The sequence below is a fragment of the Natator depressus genome, chromosome 2, assembly GCF_965152275.1.
Source record: "Natator depressus isolate rNatDep1 chromosome 2, rNatDep2.hap1, whole genome shotgun sequence".
In the NCBI taxonomy this organism is placed as follows: domain Eukaryota; kingdom Metazoa; phylum Chordata; order Testudines; family Cheloniidae; genus Natator; species Natator depressus.
Window position 1 is genome coordinate 229,193,014 of NC_134235.1, and position 12,237 is coordinate 229,205,250.

Here is a 12,237-nt window from a genome sequence, read left to right on the forward strand (position 1 = left end):
CTTTATGTCCTTTGCTAGATGTAACTCATTCTGTGCTTTAGCCTTTTTGATTTTGTCGCTGCTTGTGAGTGCTTACTCTTTTGTACTCCTCGGCAATTTGTCCAAGTTTTCACTATTTGTAGGACTCCTTTTTGATTTTTCAGGTCATTAAAGAGATCCTAATGGAGCTATATTGGCCTCTTACTATTCTTCCTATATTTCCTTCACACTGAGAGAGTTTTCAGTTATGCCTTTAATATTGTCTCCTTAAGAAACAACCAACTCTCCTGAGCTCCTTTTCCCCCTAGATTTTCTTCCCATGGGACCTTACCTACTATTTTTCCGAGTTTGGTTTTTGAAATCCATTGTTCTTATTCTGCTGCTCTCACTCCTTCCTTTCCTTGGAATCATGAAATCTCTCTTTTCATGATCACTTTCATCAAAATTTTAATCTTTTAGATCCTATGGATTTAGAAACATGTATGTTTATGTATCCCTGAAATTGCTAGTGAGAAATATAAGATATTCGCAAGAGTACCCTGAGATGACTAAACCATGGCCTTCACAATCACACACACACAAAAGATTCACACTTAGAAAGTTAACCCTACATTTCTATGCCCTCCATTGAGCTCTTCCTCCACTTTGTATATGATATATATAATTATGGGTGTCTCAACTGCATCTTCATAGTTTATTTTGCCAGCATATTTTGTCTGGTTTATAAATGAATGCAGATTTAAAGGGTGTCCCAGAATGCTTTATGCTGCAGTCAAATGCATAATCCCTCAATCCCATAAATATCACCCTCCATGGGTAAGAGACAAAACATTTTGAGAGTGATCATACTCTGTGTTCTTTTTTACAGGGATAAGAACAGGGATATTACGCATATTTTTTTCTCTATGTACAGTGCATGATAGCCTTGTTGGTCTGTTTGTCCCTGATATTATGCCATTTGCTGACTCATTTTATTTCCACCAATAGGACTTAAATATGCAAATAAATCAAGGAAGCAGACCGAAAGGAAAAGGGGGAGAAGCAGAAGGACAGAGGATGATAAAGAGAGGGGAAGCCTACTTCTCATTCAACAATGAGATGCCCATAGAACAGCAGGAGAGGGAAAGGGGTGGGGGGAGGAAGAGTGACAAATCGCATGAGAGGAGAAAGGGAGCTGCTATAATATAGGGTGAACAAATAGCAAGTGTGAGAAATCGGGACAGGGAGGTGGGGGGCAATAGATGCCTATATAAGACAAAGCTCAGAATATCAGAACTGTCCCTATAAAATCGGGACATCTGGTCACCCTACTGTAATATCAAAATTTCACCACCCCAGTAATTTTTCATAGGTGCTCTGATAAATATTTCAAATGTAGGTTTCAGAGTAGCAGCCGTGTTAGTCTGTATTCGCAAAAAGAAAAGGAGTACTAGTGGCACCTTAGAGACTAACCAATTTATTTGAGCATACGCTTTCGTGAGCTACAACTCACTTCATCGGATGCATCCGATGAAGTGAGCTGTAGCTCACGAAAGCTTATGCTCAAATAAATTGGTTAGTCTCTAAGGTGCCACTAGTACTCCTTTTCTTATTTCAAATGTAACATTTCAGAGGCCCTTAACGATGCACATCTATTTGCATGGGGTGGGAGGAATCTCAAATAAGGAGACAGATGTAAGTGAAGTGCTGCCTAAGACCCTACGCAATGCTCTTTGTTATACTTCTTTTCCCCATCTATTTATTTATTTCCTGGTAGTGCCCACCAGATGCTAGTCTCTTTCCAAACACAGAAGGCCACGGCTCACACCCTGCCCTGAAGAGCTCACCAACCTACAAGGCAACTTAGTGTTGGTGATTGTTGTCTTCCCACCCCACCCCACCCCCCAAAAAAACTGTTTAGCACATGGAAAAATTCTTTCCAGCCATTTAGAACCCACTGCAATAGGTCTGACAAGTACAGCTTTGGAGTCTGCATAGCTTGTTCATTAGCTCTGGTGGGCAAACACCAAAGGTGTGGAAACTCCTTTTATTTTCCTTGGGTGTGTGCATGGGAGAGAGGGGTGAGACTGTAATCTGTCACTTGGATCAGAACACATTATCCCCAAGGTGCACTTAGGCATCTGTTTATATATTTAAGTATTTCTTTTTGCTTGTGGTTTTATGGCTACTTGAGTGGGTGAGGATCTTTTCCCTTTAATAAGTGTAACGTCAGCTTTTATTTAAATTATCCCTTTCATCCTTAGAGTTCCCACAGCACTTCCCAGATTGTGTAGATGGGAATTGCAGCCACCTCTGGGATGGAACATGGGTCATTCTGCACCATGAATACACCTCAGCATGTTTTTTTTGAGGAAAATAAATAAGTTCCAACTGAAACTATGATGAGAATTTAGATAAGCCCTGTGTAAATATCCAAGTTGGAAATTAAGGACACCTTTAATAAATAGCAGAATAGTAATCCTGAGTCCACCTGGGATGAGATGACGAAGACTGTAAAACTTATCTGCCATGAGCAAATGTGGTGGGATCCCAGAATTCTTCACTGGGTAGAATAGCAAGGTGGACCATTGCTCTGTATTTTTACAGCCACCACACTTAAAATATTACCTATAGAATTTGTTCTAGTTTTGTGTATTACCTCCCCAAATCCCAGACTGTCCTTTGTGGCAATAGAAAACCTTGGGTTACACATACATGGATTAAGAGCTATTATTAAAGTTTAATATGTATATGTTCGAGTATCTCTTTTTTAAGCTCTCCATCCTATTGTTCTCAATAGGAATTTCTTTGGGGGGATAGTAGGGGAGGAGGGAAAGTGTGCCATTTCAATTAAACTGAGGCACCATCCACCCATCATGCACTTTTTGGAGGAAGCTTAAAATTGAGGGTTCCTTGATTGCTTGAGGATTTGTTTAAATATTTATAAGTATGTTGCATATTTCAGCCCTGACCTGTCTGTCGTGATGAAAACTTCTGATAGGCCTGTTGCCAAGTTCCCTAGGACAACATTTTTAAACTTCAGTGTCTCCAATTAGACCTAGATAAGAGCCTGGTGGTAATAAGTGCTGAGCATCCACAGCTCCCATCGACTTCAAAAGTGTGTTAATTCCAGGCACTCAACAGCCCTGAAAATCTGGCTTCGTTTATTTAGGTGCCTAACTTTAGGCACCCAGGTTTGAACTGACCAGACAGATTTATATAGGAGCCTCAAAAGAAGTTTCACTTGTAACTATGAAGATCACCTCTGATAAGTCTGTGGTGATGAGAAGGGAGAGTAGGAATAACTAACCTGCATATTTCAAGCTCATTTCTTCACAGCAGTCGAATTACAAGATATATTTTTGGCTGGTTACAACAAAGCCAGTCATGAGTAGGAGCTCTGAAGGCTGATGGAAAATTCTGCAGCTTTTTAGGATGATCTGAATATAATTCCACCCTAAAAATGTAAATGATAAATTGTGGGATCTGAGTAAACATATTGTCTAGGCCAGATGAAAAAAGTTGGGGTCAGCAATAGTAAGTATGCAGTTAGTGTTAATAGACCTTCAACAAGCAGAGAATAGCTTCACCCTCAAATAGATTTGCAGAGATGCATAAAATAATTACTCCATGCAGCATCCTGACATTTCCTTCTTGACATTGCATTAGTAATGGGTTATATGGTGACATGACATTGTGAGTGAACATTATCAAGTTTTAATGCAACATCATCCTATGACAATTTGACATCATTGCATAAGTTCATCTTCCCATCCTGGTTACTAAATGGGAAGAGAGTCACCCTTCTTACCTAAGTGAGAAATTCCTGTGGCTTAGTTTTCTCTCTTCCTTGGAGCATGAAAAGATCTGCATGGCTTTTGTGTTGCAGGTCCAGTTACACTGCATTCTATGCTTTATTTAATTACTCATGTCTCAGGTAACATGGGGGTGTTGCTGTGATTTGCATTCCTCATATTTTGCCTGCGACTCAGGAAGCACTGACTGAGCACCAGTCGGGACAATCTGACACAAGTAATGTTTAGGGCCACAGAACAAGCATATGTCTCAAGCTATTAGCTGATCGTTACTGATGTAAATTTGTATAATTTTTACTGAATATACATAATATGTAAGGCTTAGTTATATAGGAGCATGGTTCTGGTTGGGCTCTGGAAGCTTCTAAAACACAGAACACAATGATCTCCACTAGAGGGCTCGCAAGCTATTTAAAGGGATACTAGCCCATTCTTATATACTGCCTAAAGTATTTAGGTAACTTGTAAATACATTTTGACTGGGGGGTGGGAGGTTTACAAACAGAAACCTTTGTAGTGTCATTTCTATACAAATTTCTCTGTCATCTCAGTTACTACATGCTTACCTTTCTTCAGTCTGGCAACAACATGCCTACTGGTGACACCTGGACTGAAATACTACTGCCAGTTTCCCCACTGCCTTCCCCAGCTGTCTTCACAATGGGTCTAGTAGTTTATGGCTCCATAGACATGGAAAGTGTCATTTTTTTCTTTTTCCCTTGGGGGGGGCAATTTTTCTAGGAAGCAATTCAGATACCTGATATGTCCAGAAACTTGCTCTGACTGTCACTGTAATATCCAACCTGGTGCTCACCATTGACAAAAAGAAAACTGCACCCCAGTCCTTATATGCACTGATATCTCAGAACTATTTGGATGGCCACCATTCCCTAGTGATAGTTCTTTTTATCTGTTTAAAATTAAAAATATTACATTAGTCGAGTGCCACAAATGGCCCGAGGCTTTCTACAGGGCATATAGCCTGATTCACTTCTCACTGCTGCTGGTTTTACATTTGTGTAACTCCATCGACCTCAGTGGAGTCCCTCTAGATTTACTTTTTAGTGCATGTAAAAGGAGAATCAGGCTTCTTGTTTTTACAGAATCTACTGTATGAGTCACTCTTGCTTAATTAGTCTTTGTAAGCCTCTTAACATTGCAGTGATTTGATTAAGCAATGCTAGCTACTGTGTGTGAGTCACTGTGAAGTTGGCATTAATCCTGAGGGGGATCTGAGTCGTTTTATATTAAATGCTAAAGGATTGTTCAAAACAAGAATATAACTTAACAGATATTGGTAACTACACAGATACAACTTCATCATCCTGCTTGTCTTAAGAGCAATGGAACCAAATGTAACAGGAGGAAACATGAAGCAAAATTAGTATATCAAAATTATTTTTTTCAAAAAGCAAACTTAAACCATGAAGTGTTTCTACCGGATTATCTTGATTCATTTATATTGCACCTTGCTTTATATTTTCTTTATGGTTTTTCTATTAACAGAATAATAAACTGAGCTTCATAATGTGTGTTAGTTCCCTTTATTGTTCAATGAGTTAAGTTACACTGACATTACTTGGTAACACCCTCTAACAAGCATACCTATGTAACTAAAATATTTTAGCAATGATGGTTGCCAAGTGACATTTCAGATAACTGAATGAAAGAAGAACTGACTTCTTGAAATCCTTCATGTATGCAGGTCGCTTGTTACTTCGGTAAACTCTCAGGCAGTATTGTACATGCACCAGTCTCTGTGTTTACAACCTTGTAGACTAGAGCTGATCATGTCAGAGGCATTTCAAAGCATGCCTTGGTTTGCTAGGGATAAATGTTGTTAGCTTTAATTCCTGGAAAAATTCCATGCTTCAAAATCATTTCATTGCAGGACATTGGATAATAGCTAACCTTTCATAAGTGCAAAGCTCCAGAGAATTTAGCTTTCTCATTAGATATTTCTAACTTCTTATAATATGTGAGCAACTGGACAGGCTGGCAGCAGAGAAGGCTGGGGATGTAGAGCAGTCTAATGAAAACCTCATAAAAGTTAAGAGTTGTTGCTTACATTCAAGGTCACATGGGGAGTATTACATGACCTATGCCATTGCTGCAATGAGCTCTCTCCATCTCACACAAGAAACTGCTCAAAGAGCCACATGTCAGCAAAATGTGTTGTTTTGGCCTTTTCTTTTCTTTTTTTTTTTTTTTTTTTGAACTTGTCTTTAATTTGACTGATTTTTCAAACCCAGTATGGGAGTTGTTTTTAGCCTGACTATAGGGTATTTTTAATATAAGTATCTGACCTTTAAATGAGAGAGGAAAGAAAGATGGATATGATATGTGGCATTTTATGCCTGGGAATATAAACTGACAAGTCTTTAGGCCTTTAATTTTAAAAAGTTTATATTTCCACTGAAGGTTCTGAGGGGGGGGAACCTTTCTTGTTTTGCATTGCTGTACTTAGAGTAGGTATATTATTTATTTTGGATGTTACATTTGCTTGAGAAATTATGGAAAATTACTACCCTACCAAGTTCAGTCTGAGTTATAGTGGCAGAAGTTTATGTTGTTCTCTGCAACAGACAAAACGGAACCCTTATACATTTATCAATGCAACTTCCCTTATAAGTTGTAAAATGTATAAATATATTCTTTCACAAAACACAAAGCCCTTTTTGAAGTCAATGATGAAAATGTTCAGGGCATTGCATTTCCTACTAAGTGTGTTTTTGTTATCCAGAAATTCCAATAATAGGAGCAAATATAAAACCCTGGATTGGTACCAGCAGAGATGGTTAGGTAGACTTATCTTTAACATACAGTATCTAGCAGTTAACGGAAGTTACAGTTAATTGTATGCAGCTAAATTCTGTTTGCTGTTATGCACTGGAAATTACAAGTAATTCAGTTAATCAGTGGAGTTTTTCCACATTTTATGCTGATATAAATGAAAGCAGAGTTTAACTCATAATTTTTTAGTATGTTGGATAAAAATTTTAGACTGCTATTGTGGCCTTTCTAACCCTTACTCTTCACAGCATATGTAGCTGCAATTCTGATACTGAGTTCTGACAGCTTTACTGCTAAATTTATTTTCAGGACATTTTTCTCAACAGACTCCTCAAGGTAAGTGCAACATTTTAGAGATTTTAATTATTAATAATAGCATTTCAGTTATCAAAAAGGTAAATACTTCTATGCTACTCAGCTGCCAGTTTCCTCTTTACAGAACTCACTCACTGGTTTTGAGAGCAGATCTAAGAAAACCTATTGGATGAATTTCTAATCCTACAGGTTGAGGCTCTGTATGTGTGGTGCACCTTTGTTGTCACAACCAATGTTAACAGTTGTCTGAGCAACAGGGGAATGGAATTGCCATACATTCACCCTATAATATGTCAGCCTCAGGTCATTGTTAGAAATGAAATTTGTACAGTAGATGTACAGCAATAAAAACCTTAATGGAATATCCAGGGACAGTATATTTTAAAATAACTTACATAGAAGTCACCTTGAGCATACAAGGCCTTGCAGAATGCTGCATTTAGAGGCTGAATGAATTCTTTTTCATTGTTTTTTTTCCAGACAGTTGGATCTTGATGTTCCTAGTGACATCTGCAATATAATAATGATATATTTATTTTATTTTTACAGACAAGGAGCCCAAAGCTGTCTCAAAGCCCACAGCCCAATTTGGGAGACCAGGCAGAACATCTGTCCGAAGCATCTGCCGATTCTTTAGAAGCCATGTCTGAGGGAGATTCTCCAACTCCTTTTTCCAGAGGCAGCCGTACACGAGCAAGCCTTCCAGTGGTGAGGTCAGCGAACCAAACAAAGGAGAGATCACTAGGTAAAATATCTTCCAGGATCCTTCAATGCTCTGCTCTTGGCCTGTAAATTTGGCATTGTGTTCTCTGCAAATAAAAATTTGTCTTTACAGTGTTTTGGGGTTAACAAAATATGGACATTTGCAGCACCTTATTGTTACTGTGTGTCACAAGGAGACTGGATGGGGGCGAGCCGTATCTGTGCCAATTTTTATTATCTGCTTCCCAGTCTGAGGGGGTGGGATGAAGGAAGGTCACTTGGTAGTTAATGGACACCTGGGCCTTAAAGAGGGCTGACAAAGTTCAGTTTGGAAAGTGGTACCACAGAGAGTGGAAGGCTCTCAGCCAGGGTCTGCATGAGGCAGGGTACTCCAGAGGAACCAGCCCAGGGCCCCGGTGCTCTATACTGGAGCAGGGAAGGACATAAGGAACATATCCCAGAAGGGGTTGAGAACTGTACTCCAGGGAAACCACCCTGGGGGCTGAGTGCTCTATCCAAGAGCCAGAAAGACTCTTAAAGGTAGCCCAGAAATCAGACTGAAGGAAAGCCCCCAAAGGGCAAAAGAGCCTCTCTGTTTGTTGGGACTTTTTAGTTTGGACTCTTGCTACCCTGTGTTAGGTTTGTATGTGACTTGGACAGAGGGCTAAGCCACCTCTCCAGCATAGACTGGTGTGTGGAGAGCCAAGGAGACCCGCCTTGGGGAAGAAGGGAGACAAGGAGCACCAGCAGCGCCATCCTTAGCCAGCAGGAGGTGCTACAGGACAGGCACTCCTCTGCAACACTGCCAGTTTATTCTTTTCAGATTAGTTCAGTGTGGAGTACTGGATGGCCCAGGGAATTGGTAGTGAGAGTATTACTGCAGTCTCCAAAAGCATGCTAGACACTTGACAGACAGACAGACAGATGTGGACCCTTCCCTGAAGAGTCTCAGCCCAATACTGCAAATTGGGCAGGGCAGGCAAGCTCAGCCCAATACTGCAAATACATATTACCAAGTATTAGTCTTCCTACGTGGTAGTAAACACTGCACTAAGTGATGAGTTTTTACAAGATGGGACCTTAATTTTAGACATGAGATACAGAGCCCTTTGTCTGTATATTACATGTTCAAATCCAGCGCAATTTGTAATAAGCAAAAATGATTAATGTCTGATGGTTGATTGGTGGTGGCCCAATTCCTACTGAAAAGGGATGGTATTCACATTACCTCTGGAATCTTTTATGACAGCCTTTGTAAAGAGAATAGGGATTTGAATGGACATGGTGATGGAACTACTCTACTTTTTCCAGGAAGTACCTTCAGATTTGAGTTGAGGCACAATCAACAGCAATTCCACCCTTTATACCTAGAAGGGGCTCTTCTCAGGGAAAGCTGCTCCTCCTGTTACTGCAATTTGAATTCCCCTACCCCTGAAGGTTGAATTTAGCCCAATTTGTCCACAAAATTAATTTTAAACTAGAATTGGTTTTGCAATACATTTTACTTTCTTAGAGAGATTTTCTTCTCAACAGATGGATGGCACAGGTAGAAACTAGTTTTTTTAAGAATAATGCCATAGGGCAGGTAGACTGCTGTTAGAAGACAGCATAACTTGCATGCAGATTGATGAAGAAGGCATGTTTCTCAAGGGTAATAAACTGAAATGTTGCTTCTTTTCTGTAGGATCTCATTCCCCTACATGCAGAATGACATAAACCAAAGGCTGCACAATACATCACAGAGGGCTCATAAACTGATCACAGGAGTTTATTTATTCCTCAGTGATCCTAGGCAATTTCTGTCAAGAGTGTTTTGATATCTGATAAACAGAACAAATTAAAAAAAAATAGAAAACAGAACTAAAAAGGGTTCTCCAAGCCAGCATGCACTAGCAGTGCTAAAAAGGGCAGCACACAAATCTGAGGATGGGGAAGAGAGTGGCTCACATCACTCCTCAGTGGGCCACTCTGGCCAAAGCCAGGAGATGGACTCCATGGGGAGCTTCATCCATCTCAGCTGGAAGGGACAGGTTGGTCTGATGCAGGACACTTTGAAGGGAAAGCCTGAACCTTCCACCCAAACTTACATGTTTTTAAACAAAACCTACATATTAATCCTAAACTACTGAACACTGTTCTTTTAAGACACAGGAAAAATGATCATTTTTTATGGGTTTAAGTCTAATAAACTTTACAGGGTTCTTTTAAAAATCTTATTGTCATAGACATTCATATTTTTCCAAGTCTAGTTGAGTCAGGTTGTTTTTCAAATTACAGACTGAATAAAGGTCTGTTCGGAGGTGGAGTGAATGAGAATAGTGGCAATGCATTTTGGCTACCCGGACATCACGTTTTTGTCAGTCAGTACAAATGATTAAGGCTGTGTGTTGGTCACGTGACTTCTGCAGTGGCTGGTGCTGGCTCAAGAGTTGCCTGAGCCGGGGAGCCCCTGGGCCAGCAGCAGCAGTTTAGGTGTGTGGGAGGAAGCTAGGGACATGGGGTTGGGGGACGGGGTGGTGCTTATCTCGAGGTGGGGGGCTCCCTGATTCCCACCAGCATGTCCCTGCAGGTCCTAGGTGGAGGGGCCAGGGGGCTCTGCATGCTGCCCGCACCCGCAGGCCCTGCCCCCACAGCTCCCATTGGCTGCAGTTCCCAGCCAATGGGAGCTGCGGAGCCAACGCTTGTGGCAGGAGCAGCGTGCGGAGCCACGCTGGGCTTCCCTCCCCCTAGGAGCTGCAGGGACACGCGCCCGCACCCACCCCCCAACACCAGCACCAACGGGGGTCCCAGGCTACACACCACTCCCTTTCCCTTCCTTCCCCCCCCAGCACCAGCAGGAGTCCCAGGCCACACACACACCCCAGCAACTGCAGTGCCCCTGAACTGCCCTCCCAGAGCACCCGCAGCCCCCTGCCCAAGTTTTAGTTAGAGGTATATAGTAAAAGCCATGGACAGGTCACAGGCCATGAATTTTTGTTTACTGCCCGTGACCTGTCCATGACTTTTACCAAAAATACCCGTGACTAAAATGTAGCCTTACTAATGATGACTGTGGGTCATTATGACATGCCAGGCTCCAATTCATGCCGTGGTGAGCCAGCGCATGTGACATTCCAGCTCTGTATCCATTTTAAACTTTAGCCATTGTTCTTGAAATTAAGGTCTTTCTTGACAAAAGGGTCTATCAGAATCAGCACATTTCTCATCAGTATGCCACCTGAGGACAAAGTGTAACATTAAAATGAATTAATCCTCCATGAGGTACAAAATAAAATATATTTTAAAATATGTATTTGAAAGCTGGGATTTCTTCCAGCTTGATAACTGGGGGGGGGGGGGGAATTCTAGGAAAACTGTCAGAACAAGAATCATCTTAAACCTGGACAGAGCTCCAAAGCTCTCACCAAAGTCACTTGCAATTTGCCTAAAGGAAATAAAAATTGACAAGTACACAATTATATTATGCAACCTGTCAAAAACAGCAGTATGTGCATGTATATGCTGGATTGCACTGATGTCATTGTTTTAATGCTTCTCAAAAGACATGCAGACTGACAAATGTTTGTGGTTTGCAAACAGTGAGATGTGACTCTGTCAGGTGCCAAGCACTTTCAATCCTCTTTGACTTCCGGGGCAGCGGAGGATGCTAGGCACTTCACAGAATCAGGCTGAACAGGCCTATTTCTGAGAAGTGCTGTGTGTTTGCCGCCTTCTACTAAAGACAATGGGAGTTGCAGGTTCTCAGTGTTTCTCAGGATTGGGCACTATAAACAGGGTTGGATTAAGGCAGAATCCATAGCTCTGGATACCAGACTGGGAAGGGGGTACATGGACACACAAAGGCTTGGATCTGAGGAGCCATTGGAGAAGGGCACTGACAAAGAGTGTTGGGGTCTGCCATGGGGACTTGGGAACAGGAGAGAGTGGTAACTGAAGAGGGGGTCAAGAACACCAGTGCATAGCTGGCTCCTGACCTTACTCCTACCTGACGGTATCTCCACTGAGTGCTGGCTGCAGTCTGTAGGCACTCAAAAGAGGGGGCAACTTCACACACCCCATCTCCCTCTCTGCCCAGCCCAGTGGACTCTCCCACTCACTTCTGTTGGGCAGCCATGCCACAATAGATAGACCCAGCATGGGATCTGATTGATTCTTACCTTACCCTTGGGGATAAGGTTATGCTGGGATCTGAGGGAAGAAGGACAACCAGCAGGCAGCCTGCCTGCTTGGAAAGCTGGTATACAATAGCTGGTGATATTCATGGCTCCCTGCTTTGAGAGAAGAAGCCAGAGCAGCTGAAGTGGACCATTCAGAGAAGTTTCTTCCCTGAAATGTCTCTTAAAAATCCACTGGTCCTTATATTTGGGCCCTTGTTCTGCAAACACATAAGCACATTGCATAACTTATTTAAATAAAGATAAAAGGACTTGACCCTGTGTGCAGATATATCATTTGGGGGAAGTGGATGTTCAGAATGAATGCATACTTTTATGGACAGCGGTTAGCCCATCCCTCTGAGAAACTTATAGGAGGTGGTCCTGACCTTCAATGGGAGGGGAAGTGACAGCTGGAGGGGAAGAGGGGGAAGGTTGAGGGACAGAGGCATGTTGGGGGAGCCAGTGAAAGAGAGAGAGAGAGAAAAACAGAGTCTGTA

The 12,237-nt window shown here is 41.7% G+C and overlaps 1 protein-coding gene across 7 annotated transcripts in view; it reads left to right on the forward strand.

Moving 5' to 3' along the window:
• KIAA1217 (KIAA1217 ortholog) overlaps positions 1-12,237 on the forward strand; it is a 255,962-nt gene that overhangs the window by 120,210 nt on the left and 123,515 nt on the right. For all 7 annotated transcript variants that reach the window (XM_074946095.1, XM_074946088.1, XM_074946093.1 and 4 more), the window contains one exon: positions 7,431-7,626. In XM_074946095.1, coding sequence (XP_074802196.1) covers positions 7,431-7,626 — 196 coding nt within the window. The remainder of the gene's footprint in view (positions 1-7,430; positions 7,627-12,237) is intronic.